Source organism: Notolepis coatsorum (genome assembly GCF_963971535.1).
Source record: "Notolepis coatsorum genome assembly, chromosome: 1".
Taxonomy (NCBI): domain Eukaryota; kingdom Metazoa; phylum Chordata; class Actinopteri; order Aulopiformes; family Paralepididae; genus Notolepis; species Notolepis coatsorum.
The window spans coordinates 31,480,296-31,499,881 of NC_140165.1; the positions used below are offsets into that span (position 1 = coordinate 31,480,296).

Below are 19,586 nucleotides of genomic sequence, written 5' to 3' on the forward strand. Positions count from 1 at the left end.
GCTCGGGGTCCGGGCGGGGTGGAGCGGCAGTTTCAAAACACATCATGCATGAGTTGTTGTGCAATGGTTCAAAAGGGGTTCAATGGAGGTTGTTGCCATTTTGGAACAAACGTTTTGAAATTATGGTGTAATAACACACAGTTTTTCACTGGCCAGGTAAGCCGTACAGATGGTACTGGCCAGGTAGGATTCTGTATCATACAGATGGTACTGGCCAGGTAGGTGTACCGTATCATACAGATGGTTCTGCCAGATAGGCGTCCCGTCCCATATCATACAGATGGTACTGGCCACATAGGTAAAGTCATATCAAATGTTAAATAAAGATTTGTATTGTTTTGTCTAGTTATATCAACAATGAAGTGACAGCAACAATGCATGCAACAGGTGGAGTCAGGGGGCGGGAGTGAACCAGATAGCTGCCGTGTGACTATTCTCACCCAGGTGCAAGTAGACACTCCGATAAGGAAAGGCATTGGCTATAACCTAATGTAGTAGTTATTTTATCACTATTGGGGGAAATTATAAATAGACTAAGTCATAACAGCCATGTTGACAATATAATAGAAGTCTACAGGCAAACAGAGCAGAGAAGATGGATGTAAACTACTGAGGAGTTGGTCGCAGTCAACCAGCACCTGCTAATGGGCCTGTCCCTTTGGCTCAGCTGGTTAGTGTGACCGCCTGTGGATCCTATGGTCCCAGGTTCAAATCCACTCGGTTACATGGGCTTCAGGTATGCCCAGTGTGCACTGAAATGCCAGCGCTACTGAGCCCTGTTCTATTGCGGTCTGCATATTCAGTTACTTTATTGTTACACAAAACCGGCATGTCCTGTCCTGCCCTGGGTCATATGGATTTGGTCACCCTACGTATACTGTAACATAAAAAATATACTCCATTCAAGACCATGCAGGACTGCTGCTAGCAGCAGCTGAATGGCAGGCAGGTAGAGGCAGAGAGAGAAGCAGGTAGAGAGGGAGGGAACAGCAGGTAGAGGAAGAGAGAGAAGCAGGTAGAGGGAGAGAGAGAAGCAGGTAGAGGGAGAGAGAGAACAGCAGGTAGAGGGAGAGAGAGAACAGCAGGTAGAGGGAGAGAGGGAACAGCAGGTAGAGGAAGAGAGAGAAGCAGGTAGAGGGAGAGAGAGAAGCAGGTAGAGGGAGAGAGAGAACAGCAGGTAGAGGCAGAGAGAGAAGCAGGTAGAGGGAGAGAGGGAACAGCAGGTAGAGGAAGAGAGAGAAGCAGGTAGAGGGAGAGAGAGAAGCAGGTAGAGGGAGAGAGAGAACAGCAGGTAGAGGGAGAGAGAGAACAGCAGGTAGAGGGAGAGAGAGAGGCAGGTAGAGGGGGAGAGAGAAGCAGGTAGAGGGAGAGAGAGAACAGCAGGTAGAGGGAGAGAGAAGCAGGTAGAGGGAGAGAGAGAAGCAGGTAGAGGGGGAGAGAGAAGCAGGTAGAGGGGGAGAGAGAAGCAGGTAGAGGGGGAGAGAGAACAGCAGGTAGAGGGAGAGAGAGAAGCAGGTAGAGGGGGAGAGAGAAGCAGGTAGAGGGAGAGAGAGAAGCAGGTAGAGGGGGAGAGAGAAGCAGGTAGAGGGGAGAGAGAAGCAGGTAGAGGGGAGAGAGAAGCAGGTAGAGGGGGAGAGAGAACAGCAGGTAGAGGGAGAGAGAGAAGCAGGTAGAGGGGGAGAGAGAAGCAGGTAGAGGGAGAGAGAGAAGCAGGTAGAGGGGGAGAGAGAAGCAGGTAGAGGGGGAGAGAGAAGCAGGTAGAGGGGGAGAGAGAAGCAGGTAGAGGGAGAGAGAGAAGCAGGTAGAGGGGGAGAGAGAAGCAGGTAGAGGCAGAGAGAGAAGCGGGTAGAGGCAGAGAGAGAAGCAGGTAGAGGCAGAGAGAGAAGCAGGTAGAGGAAGAGAGAGAAGCAGGTAGAGGCAGAGAGAGAAGCAGGTAGAGGCAGAGAGAGAAGCAGGTAGAGGAAGAGAGAGAACAGCAGGTAGAGGCAGAGAGAGAAGCAGGTAGAGGCAGAGAGAGAAGCAGGTAGAGGAAGAGAGAGAAGCAGCAGGTAGAGGCAGAGAGAGAAGCAGGTAGAGGCAGAGAGAGAAGCAGGTAGAGGCAGAGAGAGAAGCAGGTAGAGGCAGAGAGAGAAGCAGGTAGAGGGAGAGAGAGAAGCAGGTAGAGGGAGAGAGAGAAGCAGGTAGAGGGAGAGAGAGAAGCAGGTAGAGGCAGAGAGAGAGAAGCAGGTAGAGGCAGAGAGAGAAGCAGGTAGAGGCAGAGAGAGAGAAGCAGGTAGAGGCAGAGAGAGAAGCAGGTAGAGGAAGAGAGAGAACAGCAGGTAGAGGCAGAGAGAGAAGCAGGTAGAGGCAGAGAGAGAAGCAGGTAGAGGGGGAGAGAGAAGCAGGTAGAGGCAGAGAGAGAAGCAGGTAGAGGAAGAGAGAGAAGCAGCAGGTAGAGGCAGAGAGAGAACAGCAGGTAGAGGGAGAGAGAGAAGCAGGTAGAGGGAGAGAGAGAAGCAGGAAGAGGGAGAGAGAGAAGCAGGTAGAGGGGGAGAGAGAAGCAGGTAGAGGGAGAGAGAGAAGCAGGTAGAGGGGGAGAGAGAAGCAGGTAGAGGGGGAGAGAGAAGCAGGTAGAGGCAGAGAGAGAAGCAGGAAGAGGGAGAGAGAGAAGCAGGAAGAAGGAGAGAGAAGCAGGTAGAGGGGGAGAGAGAAGCAGGTAGAGGGGGAGAGAGAAGCAGGTAGAGGCAGAGAGAGAAGCAGGAAGAGGGAGAGAGAGAAGCAGGTAGAGGGGGAGAGAGAAGCAGGTAGAGGGAGAGAGAAGCAGGTAGAGGGGGAGAGAGAAGCAGGTAGAGGCAGAGAGAAGCAGGTAGAGGCAGAGAGAGAAGCAGGTAGAGGCAGAGAGAGAAGCAGGTAGAGGCAGAGAGAACAGCAGGTAGAGGGAGAGAGAGAAGCAGCAGGTAGAAGGAGAGAGAAGCAGGTAGAGGCAGAGAGAGAAGCAGGTAGAGGGGGAGAGAAGCAGCAGGTAGAGGAAGAGAGAGAAGCAGGTAGAGGCAGAGAGAGAAGCAGGTAGAGGCAGAGAGAGAAGCAGGTAGAGGGAGAGAGAGAAACAGGTAGAGGGGGAGAGAGAAGCAGGTAGAGGCAGAGAGAGAAGCAGGTATAGGGAGAGAGAGAACAGCAGGTAGAAGGAGAGAGAAGCAGCAGGTAGAGGGAGAGAGAGAAGCAGGAAGAGGGGGAGAGAGAAGCAGGTAGAGGCAGAAAGAGAAGCAAGTAGAGGCAGAGAGAGAAGCAGGTAGAGGCAGAGAGAGAACAGCAGGTAGAAGGAGAGAGAAGCAGCAGGTAGAGGGAGAGAGAGAAGCAGGAAGAGGGAGAGATAGAGAGAGCAGCAGGTAGAGGATGAGAGAGAGAAGCAGGTAGAGGGAGAGAGAGAGAAGCAGGAAGAGGGAGAGAGAGAGAGAAGCAGGTAGAGGGAGAGAGAGAAAGAGAGCAGCAGGTAGAGGGAGAGAGAGAGAAGCACGTAGAGGCAGAGAGAGAACAGCAGGTAGAGGGAGAGAGAGAGAAGCAGGTAGAGGGAGAGAGAGAGAAGCAGGTAGAGGCAGAGAGAGAACAGCAGGTAGAGGGAGAGAGAGAGAAGCAGGTAGAGGGGGAGAGAGAAGCAGGTAGAGGCAGAGAGAGAAGCAGGTAGAGGGGGAGAGAGAAGCAGGTAGAGGGGGAGAGAGAAGCAGGGAGAGAGAGAAGCAGGTAGAGGCAGAGAGAGAAGCAGGTAGAGGGAGAGAGAGAACAGCAGGTAGAAGGAGAGAGAAGCAGCAGGTAGAGGGAGAGAGAGAAGCAGGAAGAGGGAGAGAGAGAGAGAGAGAGAGAGCAGCAGGTAGAGGCTGAGAGAGAAGCAGGTAGAGGGAGAGAGAGAGAAGCAGGAAGAGGGGGAGAGAGAGAGAGAAGCAGGTAGAGCGAGAGAGAGAGAGAGCAGCAGGTAGAGGCTGAGAGAGAGAGCAGCAGGTAGAGGGAGAGAGAGAGAAGCAGGTAGAGGGAGAGAGAGAGCAGCAGGTAGAGGGAGAGAGAGAGCAGCAGGTAGAGGGAGAGAGAGAGAAGCAGGTAGAGGGAGAGAGAGAGAAGCAGGTAGAGGGAGAGAGAGATAGAGCAGAACCAGCAGCAGGTAGCAGAGAGAACAGAAGGCCATCTCTCTCTCTTCACCTTCTCTCTCAGTCCACCTCTCTCTTTCTTTCTTTCTCTCTCTCCACCTTCTCTCAGTCCATCTCTCTCTCGCTATCCCTCTCTCTCCCTCTCTCTCCCTCTGTCGGGATATAAATGTGTTCAGGTTGATAAAGGAAAAAGGGAAGCCAGGACCTTGGAACAGTCATATATCTGAAGTGAAGACAGGGCTTTATGTTCAGAGCGAGTCCATTCTTTATCCAAATGGACTTCCAGAACAGCGTCAGTGCAGGGAGCTGCTTCCTTCCCTGTTTGATAGTGTTTCAGATGATACTCCATCATGGCGCGACAACACTAGGCCTCAGGGACATTAACATAAGCAGAGCATTCGGGTTCACATACTGCTAGTACTGTGTAATACATACTGCAGTGGTGCAATGGTTCCCTTTATATGCATTACATTTGAAAAGGTAATTATGGAGTGTATTTTCTAGATGTGTGAAGTACAGTACCTCATACATAGATAGATCTCAGCTACTAGATGTTGCACTAGACTGCACCAGCATGTCATTATCCAATCAGGTGCATTCCATGTGGGGAAATGGGAAGTAGGGAGGGGGATACATGTAAACATTCATTTTAAAATGATAATGTTATCAATGATTGTTTTGGGGGGGAAAGCAATACTTTTATTCTGCACCTTTCTAAAAGCTCTGTGGATGTTAGCACCTTTAACCCTTGCACTACCACATTATAGAAGATGAACCATCTGTAGTGTGGTAGTGAAAGGGTTAACCTTCTGTAGTGTGGTAGTGAGAGGGTTAACCTTCTGTAGTGTGGTAGTGAAAGTGTTAACCCTTTGTAGTGTGGTAGTAAAAGGGTTAACCTGCTGTAGTGTGGTAGTGAAAGCATTAACTATTTGTAGTGTGGTAGTGAAAGGGTTAACTGTTTGTAGTGTGGTAGTGAATGGGTTAACTGTTTGTAGTGTGGTAGTGAAAGGGTTAACCTTCTGTATTGTGGTAGTGAAAGCGGTAACTCTTTGTAGTGTGGTCGTGAAAGGTTCCTTTTTTTCCACCTATGGTGAAAATGAACATTGTTTTACTGTCTTGTTTACCAGTAGTTTTGTCCCTTAAACTGCATTTGGAGTGAGAGGTAAAGTGACGTTTTACAGGAGGATTATATGTTTTGTTAACTAGCCTAATTTTTAACTGAGCTGCAATGCTAAACTATTTATTTTTTCCAGAAAGAGATTACTCTGAGACTTTGTTAACACTTTCAGTGCCAGGGACGTCATTTCTAGTTTTATCAGCCCAATGCCTGAGTGCCGATGATGTGTATTAACGCTTTATTTTTTTATTAGCGATCTGAATTCATATTTCATCAACCGAGTCTCCCGTTGGTACAGCAGCCCCTGTAGGAGCTCAGATGTGAAAAAACCGCCCCCTATCGTCTCCCAGATGGTAATGCACACTTTTGGAATGGACTCAATGAAAATGGATGAGAAAAGTTAAATCCGGAATCCACATTTTACTTCTCAGTAGGGGTGTAACGGTACGCGGATACGTACTGTACCGCGCCAAGTTGGACCTCCGGTACAGTACGGGCTGTGCACCGTACGATTACAACGGTATGGTCAACCTTTTTTTGCGGAACTTAAATCCCCCCGGCCCCACGTAATTTATCAACAACACTGCGGTCTGCTGTGAGCATTATAAAACAAACGTGTGTTTAACCGACCGTGAATTAAAGTGTCAATGCTGTTTGTCATTTTAACAGCAGATACTTTCTTAAATGCCATCCTCCCGAGAGAGGGGTGTTGACGGGGAGCTTGCTGGTGTTATTTAGCATTGAACAGCTAACCGAAAGCTAGCATTAACTAACATTAAAGGTTTAGCCATAACGTTACCTTGGCTAAATCCAGCAATAATGGCTGCAGACCTGCAATCAAAGTACAGCAAGTTGGCAAAGGAGTATTCCAACGTAAATCACATTTTCACCAGTAACGTTAGTCTTTCCATCTCTCGGTAGCTCCTGCTAGCTAACCTAGCTCACGTTAGTCGTCGTCACTGAACCACCTCGCATACAGAATTAATGACATGTTGCGGACAGCCATATCGGTGACAATGTTTAGCTTTTAGTGCCAAATGATAAGAGTCTGAGGCGGAGTCTCAAAAGAGAATGTTGAATATTTATTGTGCAAAAATCATTCACAACAGATCCTCTATGCTACATCAACGGAGCCTTGTAGACCGAGTAGGGTATATTTGCAGAGCCACTGGGTAGCGAGTGCAACACCGTGTAATGTCCGTGTGTGGATCATTGGAGTAGGGTATATCTGCAGTGCTGCAGCCCCATACTCATTGTATAGATTTGTATTAGTATCATTAATCAATCACCTGTTGTTGAATAAATACCATTACTTTTTAGTTATTACTAAAAAACAGTATATATAAAACAGTAGCTGTATAAAAAAAAATATATATAATTTATATAAAAAAAAAAAAACTGTACCGAAAAAATACCAAACCGTGACTTCAAAACCGAGGTACGTACCGAACCGTGGATTTTGTGTACCGTTACACCCCTAGTATATTTAAAACAGTAGCTGTATAAAAAAAAAAAAGGTATAATTTATATATAAAGAAAAAAAAACTGTACCGAAAAAATACCGAACCGTGACTTCAAAACCGAGGTACGTACCGAACCGTGGATTTTGTGTACCGTTACACCCCTACTTCTCAGGCATGTAACCCGAGCCGATCGGATTCATTGTGGACCCTCAGAACAGCGTGGAATACATATGTCCAGTATGTAGCGTTGGATCAATAAAAGCGATCGATATTTGGAATGGCGATCAGGAATTGGAATAAACTTTTTGGATTACATCTGATCTCAGGTAAGGAATCTATTTGACCAGTTTTAGGATAATCAGACCTGTTTTCACGGAGATATAAGCTTTTTCCCTATGTGTGTGTGTGGCTGTGTGGCTGTGCGAGCGATCAGGAAATAAGATAATCGATTTTTCAGATCGCCTATATAGCGTGCATACGCACACATATACTATCGATAATCTAGCGTTTTTTTTAAAACGATTCATAAATAGGGTGAAAAATGACAACGTTTTTGTGTATTCTAGAATATTCCAGTAAAGGGCGATTATCACGGAATCTTTACATTTTCCTTGAAAACGAGGGCTTTTCAAAATGCTATAAAACGAAAATGAACTGATAAAAAAACAATCCGTTTCGACAATGTTGACTGCAAACAAGTCGTTGATAAGCGACGGGCAGATTAGACACATAGCCATAATTTAAAACATAGATTAGGCATTTTAACGCTATCATTGAAGTGGGTGGTGGCACTCAAGCACTAAATCGTGCGCCCCTGCTGGCACTGAAAGTGTTAAAGGTAAAACGCATTTGTGAACCACGGACAACGTTTTTTAACATTATACATTTCCCCAAAGCACCGCTCCCCTTATCTGAGCACAAGAATTACAACATGCATGAGAGTTCTGTCACTCACTCACTCACTCACTCACTCACTCACTCACTCACTCACTCACTCACTCACTCACTCACTCACTCACTCACTCACTCACTCACTCACTCACTCATGGCTTTCCACTCTGCCCCTAGTGGTGGCTCACATGCATGATTTGCATCAATGATGCTGTTTGTCCTTGTTCAATATCAAATCAAATCAAATAAAATGTATTTATAGGGCCCGACAACACACGTTAATGTCCCCATGGGCCGTACAGATCTTCTTTAAACAAGTCAAGAAGAAAACATAACAATAAGTCAAGAACAGAACAAGAACACCATAAGGTCCAAACATTTTTAGTTGAATGCAAATAAATGAAAGAATGCAAGCACTCCCAGACATACCCCACGCGAAGGTAAGGAAAAACTCACTAAAACCTAACAATAGGGAAAAAAGCTCCACAGGCAGTGTGGAGGAGAGAAACCTTAGAAGGGCCATTCAAGGGGGGATCTCCCTTCTTAGATGTTGGTGATAGTAGTGTTGCAGACGGACAGTTGGTAAGCATGCACTCATGTGTGTAGTGGAACACAGATGAGTGCATGCAATAGCAACTGTACATTTTGAAAAATTAAAGATAGAGCTAATAGCGATAGCAACTGAACATTTTGAAAGATTAAAGATAGAGCTGATAGCGAATCTATTTGAGGCACAGGGGCGGCGCAAAAAGAGGGTCACGTCCTCCCCGTCTTAGTCAAGGGACATTTAACACTCCGGTCGTTGCTCAGGGACAGCCGGAGACAGGGAGATAGGGGGCGGCGCAGAGAGGGTCGCGAACTCCCCGACATCATCGCGGGACATCCGGCACTCCGGTCACCACTACGAGACCTCCGGAGACAGGGGGGCACGCAGAGGGGGTCGCAACCTCCCGGCCTTCGTCACGGGACGTCCAACACTCCGGTCAACACTCCAGGACAGCAAGTCATAGGGAGACAGGGAGACGGGACAGGCGTTAGACAGCTCATGAGATTGTAGTAGGCGGACATAGCAATAGATACAAGTGGTAGGCATATATGTGAATGGAGTAGATATGTGAAGTAGGCGTATTATGTGAATAGAATAGAAGTACTTAACCCAGCAATGAAACCGCGTTGACAATATGGGAATTACAACACAGTAGCATGACAATAAAACTTCAATATAACTCTGATCCATATGAATACATCTGCATATATTCCTGCCTACATACCTGTTTACATACCCACTCTATGCACTGTACACGCTGTATATTATCTGAATATATCCCATACCTACTCTTATTAGTTATACCACTGACCAGTATGACTTACTACCATATGTATTTATTCTTGTATCACTGTACATAATAATACTGTACATACAGTTTAGCATATTACTCAGTAGCTTGTTATATATATATCACATTTAATCACTTGTATAGTGTATATTGTTATGCACTTTACTGTTACCGTTGCACTCTGGTTAGATGCCAACTTCTTTTCGTTGTACTGTACTTGTGCTGAATGATGACAATACATTTTAATCTAATCTGATACACTTTCACACATAGATGCACACACATATGCAGATACAAATAAAGGCTACATACATACACGCATACACACACAACATTCAGTATGCCAACGCCTTACAGACCTTCAAGGCCTTGCTTAAAACCCACCTTTTCACTCTAGAGCATCATTGAGTTACTTTGTTGTTGTGTTGTGTGTCTGAGGTGTACTTATGTTCTCTGTCTGTTCGTCTGCCTGGTTCCCTGTCTCCATTGTCCTGTCTATTTCTTCCTTTTTTCCCCCAGGCTGCGCCCCGGACCGATGTAAAAATTGGCTGGGGGCGCAATATAAATGAAAGTCATATCCTCATAAACACATACATTCACACACACTCAGTGTGCACAGCCATCTTCAGTGACATGAACAGACACAGAAAGATCCATGCACGGCGCTGAATGGGAATACACCAATACACCATGTGGCTATTAAACCCAGAGATCCTTGTGTGTGTGTGTGTGTGTGTGTGTGTGTGTGTGTGCGTGTGCGTGTGTGTGTGTGTGTAGGTGTGTGTGTGTGTGTGTGTGTCTGTGTGTGTGTGTGTGTGTGTGTGTGTGTGTGTGTGTGTGTGTGTGTGTGTGTGTGTGTGTGTGTGTGTGTGTGTGTGTGTGTGTGTGTGTGTGTGTGTGTGTGCGTGTGCGTGTGTGTGTGTGTGTAGGTGTGTGTGTGTGTGTGTGTGTCCAAAAACTCTACAGCATTTTGCACACGTTAATTTAGGGGACATTATAGGGACTGCTATCGTTATAATTTAATTGAGCTGTAATTAACACAACATAAGGATTCAATGTCCCTGATGACATCACCGGTGACCCCATTCAAGGTAATTTACTCTCAATAACTGTTGTTGTGGAATATTCAAATGAGCCATGACAGTAAGCTGTAGGAATTCAGATCGAGTCAGTTTGTATAAAAATATAGAACATAGTTTAATATCTGCTTCCAAAGTGATCAGTTTATAATCAGAGACAACATGTGTACACACAAAGCGTGTAATGTGAGGGAAATGTTATCTATGTCCATCTGTGTTAAACCTCTGTACAGCTTGACTAGTTAATATGATCAACTAGCCCCAGACACTAGGCTACAGTCTGACAGTGTCTCTTTAACAACAACCAAGGTTAGGAGATGGCATTTGGCCTATTTATCCAGTTCTAGTGTGAAAGACATAACATAAGCCCTAGCCGTCTTTGTTATTTCATTCTCTCACTAGGGCATATTTTGTTTACCTTTTCTGTCATATCTGGTATCTCATGTACGTACGTCATATCGATTATGTATTTAATGTGTGTCTGACCAAGAGCTCTTTGTCACTTTCTGGTCAGATGCTTTCTGTGTACACATGTTGTCTCTGATTATAAATTGATCACTTTGGAAGCAGATATTAAACTGTTCTATATTTGTATATTTGTATACAAACTGACTGGATCTGAATTCCTACAGCATACTGTCATGGCTCATTTGAATATTCCACAACAGAATGGCGACGAGGATGGGATACCGAGGCTTGACCACCAGCGGGCTAAAGATGTTGGTGATTGCGTTAGAGCATTCCACAACACTGTCAAACTAAATGAATGTGCAAAACTGTTTAGAGTTATTGGATGCGTGTGAGATTATGTGCAAAATAAATCAGCATTGTTTTTTTGGTGAAGTGCCCCTTTAAATATTGAAGAAAATACACTGATGAGACAAGTGGAAAGAAAAAGGATCAAATCATTCTTCAGAGTAAAAAACAAATAGGCTTTTTTGACATGGAATTCATCTTTACTTAAAAAAAAAACATATTTTTTTACAGGGTCTCTAGTGGTCTACAAAAGGCTGAACTCACAGTAAAGATGTATAATGTTTACAGTAGACACTCAAACATACAAATAAACCAGAGATAATAAATACAGACAAACGGTATATACAGCATTTACAGATTACACTACATACAGTATTCAAAACAAAAATACTTTACCATAACTAGCATATCTAGCAGAACTACAATAACACTGAACCCTATCAGGATATGTGACGTGGGATTTCTTTTCTTTTTTCCTCTTAATAAAATTGTAAATGAGGACTTTCATTCCATAATGGTGGCTAATAAAACACACAATCGTATATTATTGAAGCTATTGGCTTAACTTAAAGGGATAGTTCAGATTTTTGGAACCCTAGCACAAGCTGACTGAGGCTCACTGAAATCTACTCTGTGAACACAAAGTAGATTTCAGTAAGCCACAGTCAGCTTGCACAGACAGCAGCTCCACCCCATTGACTCTGCATTGGTTTGTGAGCTAACTATCCGGAGCTAGTATGAGGAACAGCATGGATTGTGCTGAGAAAGGACTCTACTGTTCAACATTGTCATTGGTAAGTAAGAAATAGGGCTAGGGTTCCAGATATCTTTTTAAGAGGATGAAATCGTCCTATGGAGCCATGAACATGAGGTAACAATGTTTTATTTAAAATGGATATAGATTTATTCTATGATTTTTAGAACATGTTCACTTGAGTGGGACCAGGCAGTGAAAGTGATCAATCTAAGATTTTTTTTTTTTACATGCAAAACGATCAGACTGATTTAATACTGAGTATACCATGAAATTACACTAATCCAGCTACTCATGCCTTATGTTTTATGTCTATTATTCTTCTTCACCAACATTGTTAGCATTGTTAAAGAAAAATAACTGAATACAATTAAAACTTTTGAGGTAGGACCTTAAAGTGTTATCCTAACGATAATTTGTTTGGTGGATCTGGCGACACCATGTGGAGACTGCTGGTAACCTCAGTTGCACCGCGACTTCTTGCCTCACCTACGTCGGCTCTTCACTTCCGCCTTTGTCATGTGTCATTTGCTATGAGTGCACGCATCATTTCATGTGAAAGCATTATATTTGCACTTTTGGCGGGAATAGCTGACCATGGAATGGACACTAGCATAATAGAGAAGTGCTTACAGAACGCAAACACATTGAATGGCTATTGCAACAACTTTTAATATAATAATATAATAAGGATTAACACTTTAATATTCTGTGTCTAACAATAATAGTGGCTTTATCAGCTTGTCCTCTCTTATGAAGAGAACCTTGGCTGTTGAGACTGCACTGCTAGGGCCAATGGATTCTCTAATAGAGCTTCACAATATGAATTATTATTATATTAATTATATTAGCCATTAACATATCTTTATGCACAAGTATCGCATTAGAAAAGCTTGATGGAAACGGCAAAATAAAAACAATTAAAACTTCCTCAATTGCACAAAAAACGTTTTACACTAACTTGAGGTGTTCTTTTTTAAACATTTTTCTAAACAGTTTATGCGGTGAATAGACAGAAACACATTCATATAATAAATAATGACGTATAGGATAAACTCTTACATAACTGTTCAGCTGTTTGGTCTGATTCCACTGCACAAACATTCTTAACTGGGTCTCAACGTTCTGAAACGATGCAGCAAAAGGCTGTAAACGTCCACAACTTCCCCAGAACTGTGAGCTGTGAGCTGTGCTCAGTGCGCTGGAGAGAGCCGTCAAATGTGACCAAGAGTATCACGCAACGGAGCAAAATGTAAAGTGTTCATTATAATGTTGTTGTATTTAGTCTGTTGGGAGAAGCCACAGTAACCAGAGGGATGTAAACATGTCATGCCTATCCCATATCTCATGGATTAATAGCTTTAGGTACCTGGTACAGTACATCACCCTGTTACAATTGCTCCCATATAACACCCAAACATCAGAATATTGACTGCACTTCTCTGTCTTCCTCTTGCTTCAGAAAGCAAGAAATAATATGGTTTCATATGAGCAGACATGAAACAATCTGCCGAATGGTAGTCCATTCTAGACAGATAAGCTCCTTTTTTTCCATTGGATGTTTTTTTCTGACGTTGCTACGTTCCATGTTCAGGTAGAAAGGTAAAAAAAACAATTGATGGAAACTGACCTAATTCACTTTTTTTGTTGTTGCAAAAATTGACTGTGTCTGAGGCTCTGGACATGTCTTTTCTGGGGCCTTAGCTCGTGACAACAATGCATATTATCTGCAATCGTTTTACTTTGCAATTTATGAACTCGTGCTTCCCTGAGATCATAAAGCAGATGCATCGATTTCTTTGGGACTCGTTGAATCCATGATTATGATGATTCGAAAATGTTATTTTTTTGTTTTCTTTTAACGAGTCAATAGTAGCGAATACAGTTAAAGGGTAGCGCCACCCATTTTTTTTTATTCACACATGTTCTTCAATATTTGTGAACACAAACCACTCTCTCCTAAAGCTAGAGTGGGGGAAATGGTGGCATTCCCCTTTAACAAATGAATATAGTGACTAATCTGTTCATATATATATAATATATATATATATTAGGGCTGTCAAAATTAATGCTTTAACTCTGGAGATTAATTTAAATTATTTAAAGCGTTAACATTTTTTTATCTAGATTAATCTATGGAGTGAAAAATGTTCAATATAATATAAGAAAGAGGTCTAGCTGAGTCAATGTTGATAGTTTTGTTGACCATTTGTATTTCACAGGAGAGAAACTGTATTCAAAGAAAGCTATTAAAATAGTCTTTGAATATAAATATACTTTTTTTGTGTTGATTTTACATTAATTCCATGATTTTACTCAAGTAAATATCTGTTACAAGCTTCGGTTTTAAGTAGAAACATGCGATTTTTAATCTAGATTAATCTAGATTAATTACAGAAAATTGTGAGATTAATTAGTTTTAATTTTTTTTATCTATTGACAGCACTAATATATATATATAAATAGAACTGCTTCATGAACTGAGAGTTTCTACGTTGTGTAGTTATTGTGATCATAGAGAAAACACCTCTGGAACTAGTGGGGGGGGAGGGGGGGCGACTGTGGATCTCAAATGTCCTGAGTTCTGTAGTCTGATTGGCCATTTGGACTCAGTGCCTCTCGATGATAGGATGCTTCTGGTGATGCTTCCTCAGTCTGGTTCCTGTGGGACAGATACAGAGACATGTCAACCATTCAGACGATCACATCAGTACAATGAGTACAACTCACTGTTGTCAAGAGGAAACCTATCTCCAACCTATCTTCACATAACACCAGTCAGACTGACACACCAACAGACAGACTGACACACCAACAGACAGACAGACAGACAGACAGACAGACAGACAGACAGACAGACAGACAGACAGACAGACAGACAGACAGACAGACAGACAGACAGACAGACAGACAGACAGACAGACAGACAGGCAGGCAGGCAGGCAGGCAGACAGGCAGGCAGGCAGGCAGGCAGGCAGGCAGGCAGACAGACAGACAGACAGACAGACAGACAGACAGACAGACAGACAGACAGACAGACAGACAGACAGACAGACAGACAGACAGACAGACAGACAGACAGACAGACAGACAGACAGACAGACAGACAGACACAGATAGATAGATGGACAGATACACCAACACCACACAGACTGACACACCAACACATAACACCAATCACACTAAAATACCAACACATCACACCAGTCTCCTATGCAGAGCTCTATGTCACCCAGCTTGAAACAGCTCTGCTCCAAGTGTCTTATAACAGTAAACCATTTACTGACATCCACAACCAAATTAGTTTGAAAGGAAATGTGGCAATGCCTTAGAACTGCATGTATACAAATAACCAAATATGAAGCAATCCTGAATATGTATGAGCTCCTACTGTAAGTCATAAATGAGTCTATTTTCCCATACTTGGTACTTTTATGTGCTTCCATGTACTAATTCAAAGCACATGTTTAGTATGATAGTCATTAATATGCTGTAAGTGTAATCTAATTACACTTAAAAACTGATATGTTTACCAAATATAGCATAGACTATAACGACTCTGATGAGTGCACGATTAATTCTGAACACAATGAATGACCTATTTCTGTCATGCATTACCAAAGGGGGTGTTCCTATAGTGGGATTCCTTACTATGCTTGAGGGTGTTGTCACGGGAACCGGGGGTCTGGAAGGTGCGGCTGGTCGCGGGACCCTCTCCTCCAGCTCCCAACACCTGGACCTCAAGCTTGTAGAGCCTGGCCACCCGCAGGCCCGACACCACCAGCACATTACGCCTCTGAGAGAGGACAGGAGAGGTAGGAGGAGAGGAGAAGAGGCGATTAGAAGAGAGGAGAAGTAGGATGAGAGGAGAAGAGATGAGGAGAGGAGAAGAGATAGGAAGAGAGGAGATTTGGATGAGAGTTGAGGAGAAGAGATGGGAAGAGAGGAGAAGAGATGAGAAGAGAGAAGTAGGATTAGAGGAGAAGAGATGAGAGGAGAGGAGAAGAGATGGGAAGAGAGGAGAAGAGATGAGAAGAGAGAAGTAGGATTAGAGGAGAAAAGATGAGAGGAGAAGAGATGGGAAGAGAGGAGAGGTAGGAGGAGAGGAGAAGAGGAGAAGAGAGGAGAGGAAACAAGAGGTAGGAGGAGAAGAGAGGAGAGGAAAGGAGAGGTGGGAGAAGAGGAGAAGAGAGGAGGAGAGGTAGGAGGAGAGGAGGAGAGGAGAAGAGAGGAGAGGAGAGGAAAGGAGAGGTGCGGGAGAGGAGAGGAAAGGAGAGGTAGGAGGAGAGGAGAAGAGAGGAGAGGCAAGGAGAAGTAGGATGAGAGGAGGAGCGAAGAGAGGAGAGGTAGTAGGAGAGGAGAAGAGAGGAGAGGAAAGGATAGGTGGGAGGAGAGGAGAGGAGGAGAAGAGAGAAAAGGAAACGAGAAGTAGGATGAGAGGAAGAGTGAAGAGAGGAGGACGTAGGATATGAGGAGAAGAAAGGAGAGAGGAGGAGATGTTGTATATGAGAGGAGGAGAGGTAGGATATGAGGAGAGGAAAGAAGAGAGGAGGAGAGGTAGGATATAAGGAAAGGAGAGGAGAGAGGAGATGGGAAGAGAGGAGAAGTAGGATGAGAGGAGAGGAGAGGAGATCGGAAGAGAGGAGACGTAGGATGAGAGGAGAGGAGAAGAGATGAGAAGAGAGGAGAAGTAGGATGAGAGGAGAAGAGATGAGGAGAGGAGAAGATGGGAAGAGAGGAGAAGAGAGGAGAAGTAGGAATAGAGGAGAAGAGATGGGAAGAGAGGAGAAGTAGGATGAGAGGAAAAGAGATGAGGAGAGGAGAAGGTGGGAAGAGAGGAGAAGAGAGGAGAAGTAGGAATAGAGGAGAAGAGATGGGAAGAGAGGAGAAGTAGGATGAGAGGAGAAGTAGGATGAGAGGAGAGGACACATAAACTCGACAGCCCTACAAACATGAGTAGTCATATGGGAATATTTATTTGAGGGATATTTGTGTCCCTTTCCCTGCAGATCTGGGGACAGTTTCATCCAACCAGGCTATCTGACAGCGGTCGCCCATTAATGGTTTATATGTAACAGAACAACAGAGATAAGGCTATTGACTTACAGGAGGTAGGATCTGGGACTGGGAGATCAGGCTGTGGGGCAGGTTGTTGTCGCCATGACGGGTGGAGCTGATGGAGGAGGTCACCTCGGTCCACGTCACCTGGTAGCCTGTCAGCTGCTGGGCGGGGGGGCGGGGCACAGACACCTCCCAGCTGAAGACGGCCGTCACGTTGTCCCCGCGAGCATCGAAGGACGCCGTCAGGTTTTCTGCCTTAGCCAGGATCTTGGGAGGAACCAATCCTGAGGGGGACACAGAGTGATTGGACAGAGGAAGGAGGGTCAATAGATGGATGGATGGATGGATGGATGGATGGATGGATGGATGGATGGATGGATGGATGGATGGATGGATGGATGGATGGATGGATGGATGGATGGATGGATGGATGGATGGATGGATGGATGGATAGATTCAGTTGACTTTGGTTGGAATCAACTGGTATGATGCACAGATGATGGATGATGAAACATTTTAATTTAGGTAGAAAATAACCAGAATTACCCAAGAATGACTGTTTTAATGTATTGAGAACGAATACTAAAGTTGTGTTAAATTGAAACCATTCAAATGATACTTTTTATGTATTTTTTTTAACTTTTTCTTAACAAAAAAGTACACTTTTAATTACTAAGGTACAAGTCAAGTTTGGTAAACATACATATTTTTAAGTGTACTTAGACTACACTTAGGTGTCAGGAGAACTGCCTCTCCCTGAATGTCAGCAAAACAAAAGAGATGATTGTGGACTTCAGGAGGTCGGGGGTCAAGGACTACAGCCCCCTCAGCATCGACGGGGCACCGGTTGAGAGAGTGAACAGTTTCAAGTACCTCGGAGCCCACATATCCGAGGACTTGACATGGACCACACACATTAACAGTGTGGTGAAGAAGGCACGACAACGCCTCTACTTCCTCAGGCGCCTAAGGAAGTTCCAAGTCAGTCAGAAGATCCTTAGGAACTTCTACTCATGTACAATAGAGAGCATCCTGACCGGCAACATCACCTCCTGGTTTGGGAATAGCACTGCACAAGACCGTAGCAGACTACAAAGAGTGACACGTTCAGCCGAACGCACAATTGGAGGGGGGCTTCCCACCCTCCAGAACATTTACAACAAGCGGTGCAAGGGGAAGGCTAAGAGAATTATTAAGGACTCGAGCCACCCGAACAACTGCCTCTTTGAACTGCTGCGGTCAGGCAAGCGATACCGGAGTCTTAAGGCGAGCACAGAAAGACTCAGAAGAAGCTTCTATCCCCAGGCCATCAGGCTGCTAAACGAACAATAATCGCTAAACGAACAATAATCACTATGCAACAACCATCAAATGCACACAGCACACACACCCACACGCACACACTCACTCAAACAAACAACACACTGCAGCACCCACTCTCCACACTTTAGATCACACAAACACACTTACACTTTATATTTATTGATAAAGGATTTGCACTACAACTCGTACACCTACTGTGAATTGTACCTAAATTGCACCTCGTCCCATTTCTCCATTTCTGCCTTGCACTATATAGTATTGTATATTAGTACACTGCACAGTATTGTATATTGTATGGTAACTATGTCTATTCTGCATCGAACATTGTACATATGTCTAAACTGAACACTGTGACCTCATTTTTTTACTTCTAATTTGACTATGTTATTTTATTTCATACTTATCTTGTCTTGCACAGTCTCTGGAGCGCAACAGTAAGAAGCATTTTGTATAAAAGTATTCTGTACTTCTGTATGACAACTATTAAAGAAACTTGAACTTGAGGAAGTACCAAAAATACATTGCAAGTATACTCTCCAAATATGGGTAGAAATATAATTCTTGCTTTACTTAATATACAAAATTTGTATTTAGTTGATTGTGCTGTACAGCTGTGGGTGTCTCACCTCCGTCCCGGAACAGACGAGAGCTTTCAGACTCTTGGCCTGGATGGCGGCGCAGGAGGGTGTGAGGAAACTGATGCGCTCTGCCTGAGGGCGGCCCTTGGTGCCGACGGGCTGCAGGAGAACCTTGTACTTACAGGAGAAGAGGAGGCCGGACAGGCTGGCAAAGCTTTCCTGTACAAGGAGGGAGACATAATGTTAGAACAGTATCTAACTGACAAGAGGGAGTAAGGGAGAAATGGGAATGAATTCAGAAGCAAATAGAAAACTACAATCTTTGAACCCTTATTAATACCCGTATTATGTATTATTAATACCTTTATTATGTATTATTAATACCTTTATTAAGTATTATTAATACCTTTATTATGTATTATTAATACCTTTATTAAGTATTACTAATACCTTTATTATGTATTATTAATACCTTCATTATTTATTACTAATACCTTTATGTATTACAAATATGTTTTTGTTTTACTACCTTTACCTTTATTAATACCGTACTGTATATATTGTATATATCTACATCTATAACTGCTTTGATATACCTAGATATCCCTGTTCACTATATTATATCTATATCTGTATATCCCATACCTACTCTTATTAGTTATATCACTGGCCAGTATGGCTACTACCATAGTATATTTATACCAGTATACCTGTACATAATCATACTGTACATACTGTGGCAGATATCACCCCCCCAGTTTTGCTTGTACAGTTGTACAGTGTCCCCCACCCACCCCTCCTACCCAACCTCCCCCCCATCCACCCACCCACCCACCCAACCACCTCCAATGTACAGCCCCCCCCCCCCCCCCCCCCACCTACCCAACCTCCTCCAATGTACAGTTTCTACGTCAAATGTATATACACTCTTTTCTGGACTCTTTTCGTATCACAAACAGTACTGTATTTGCAAATCTGGTATGTCATAAATGTATAGATGTAGCAGTACTGTCTATCTGTATGTCATGTATGTCATATATGTTATAATGAATTGAGAATGGGGGACCCTGATGTAAACAAGACGAAAGTCTTTCTCTGGTCTGCATCCCCTT

At 43.8% G+C, this 19,586-nt stretch overlaps 1 protein-coding gene across 1 annotated transcript in view; it reads right to left on the reverse strand.

The window, feature by feature from the left end:
• Positions 1–14,121: 14,121 nt before the first annotated feature.
• anos1a (anosmin 1a) overlaps positions 14,122–19,586 on the reverse strand; it is a gene marked incomplete at both ends in the record, with an annotated part of 46,812 nt that continues 41,347 nt past the window's right edge. Inside the window, 4 exons of the mRNA XM_084314881.1 lie at positions 14,122–14,174; positions 15,164–15,308; positions 16,619–16,857; positions 18,555–18,693. Of these exons, the coding sequence (XP_084171007.1) occupies positions 14,122–14,174; positions 15,164–15,308; positions 16,619–16,857; positions 18,555–18,693 (576 nt within the window). The remainder of the gene's footprint in view (positions 14,175–15,163; positions 15,309–16,618; positions 16,858–18,554; positions 18,694–19,586) is intronic.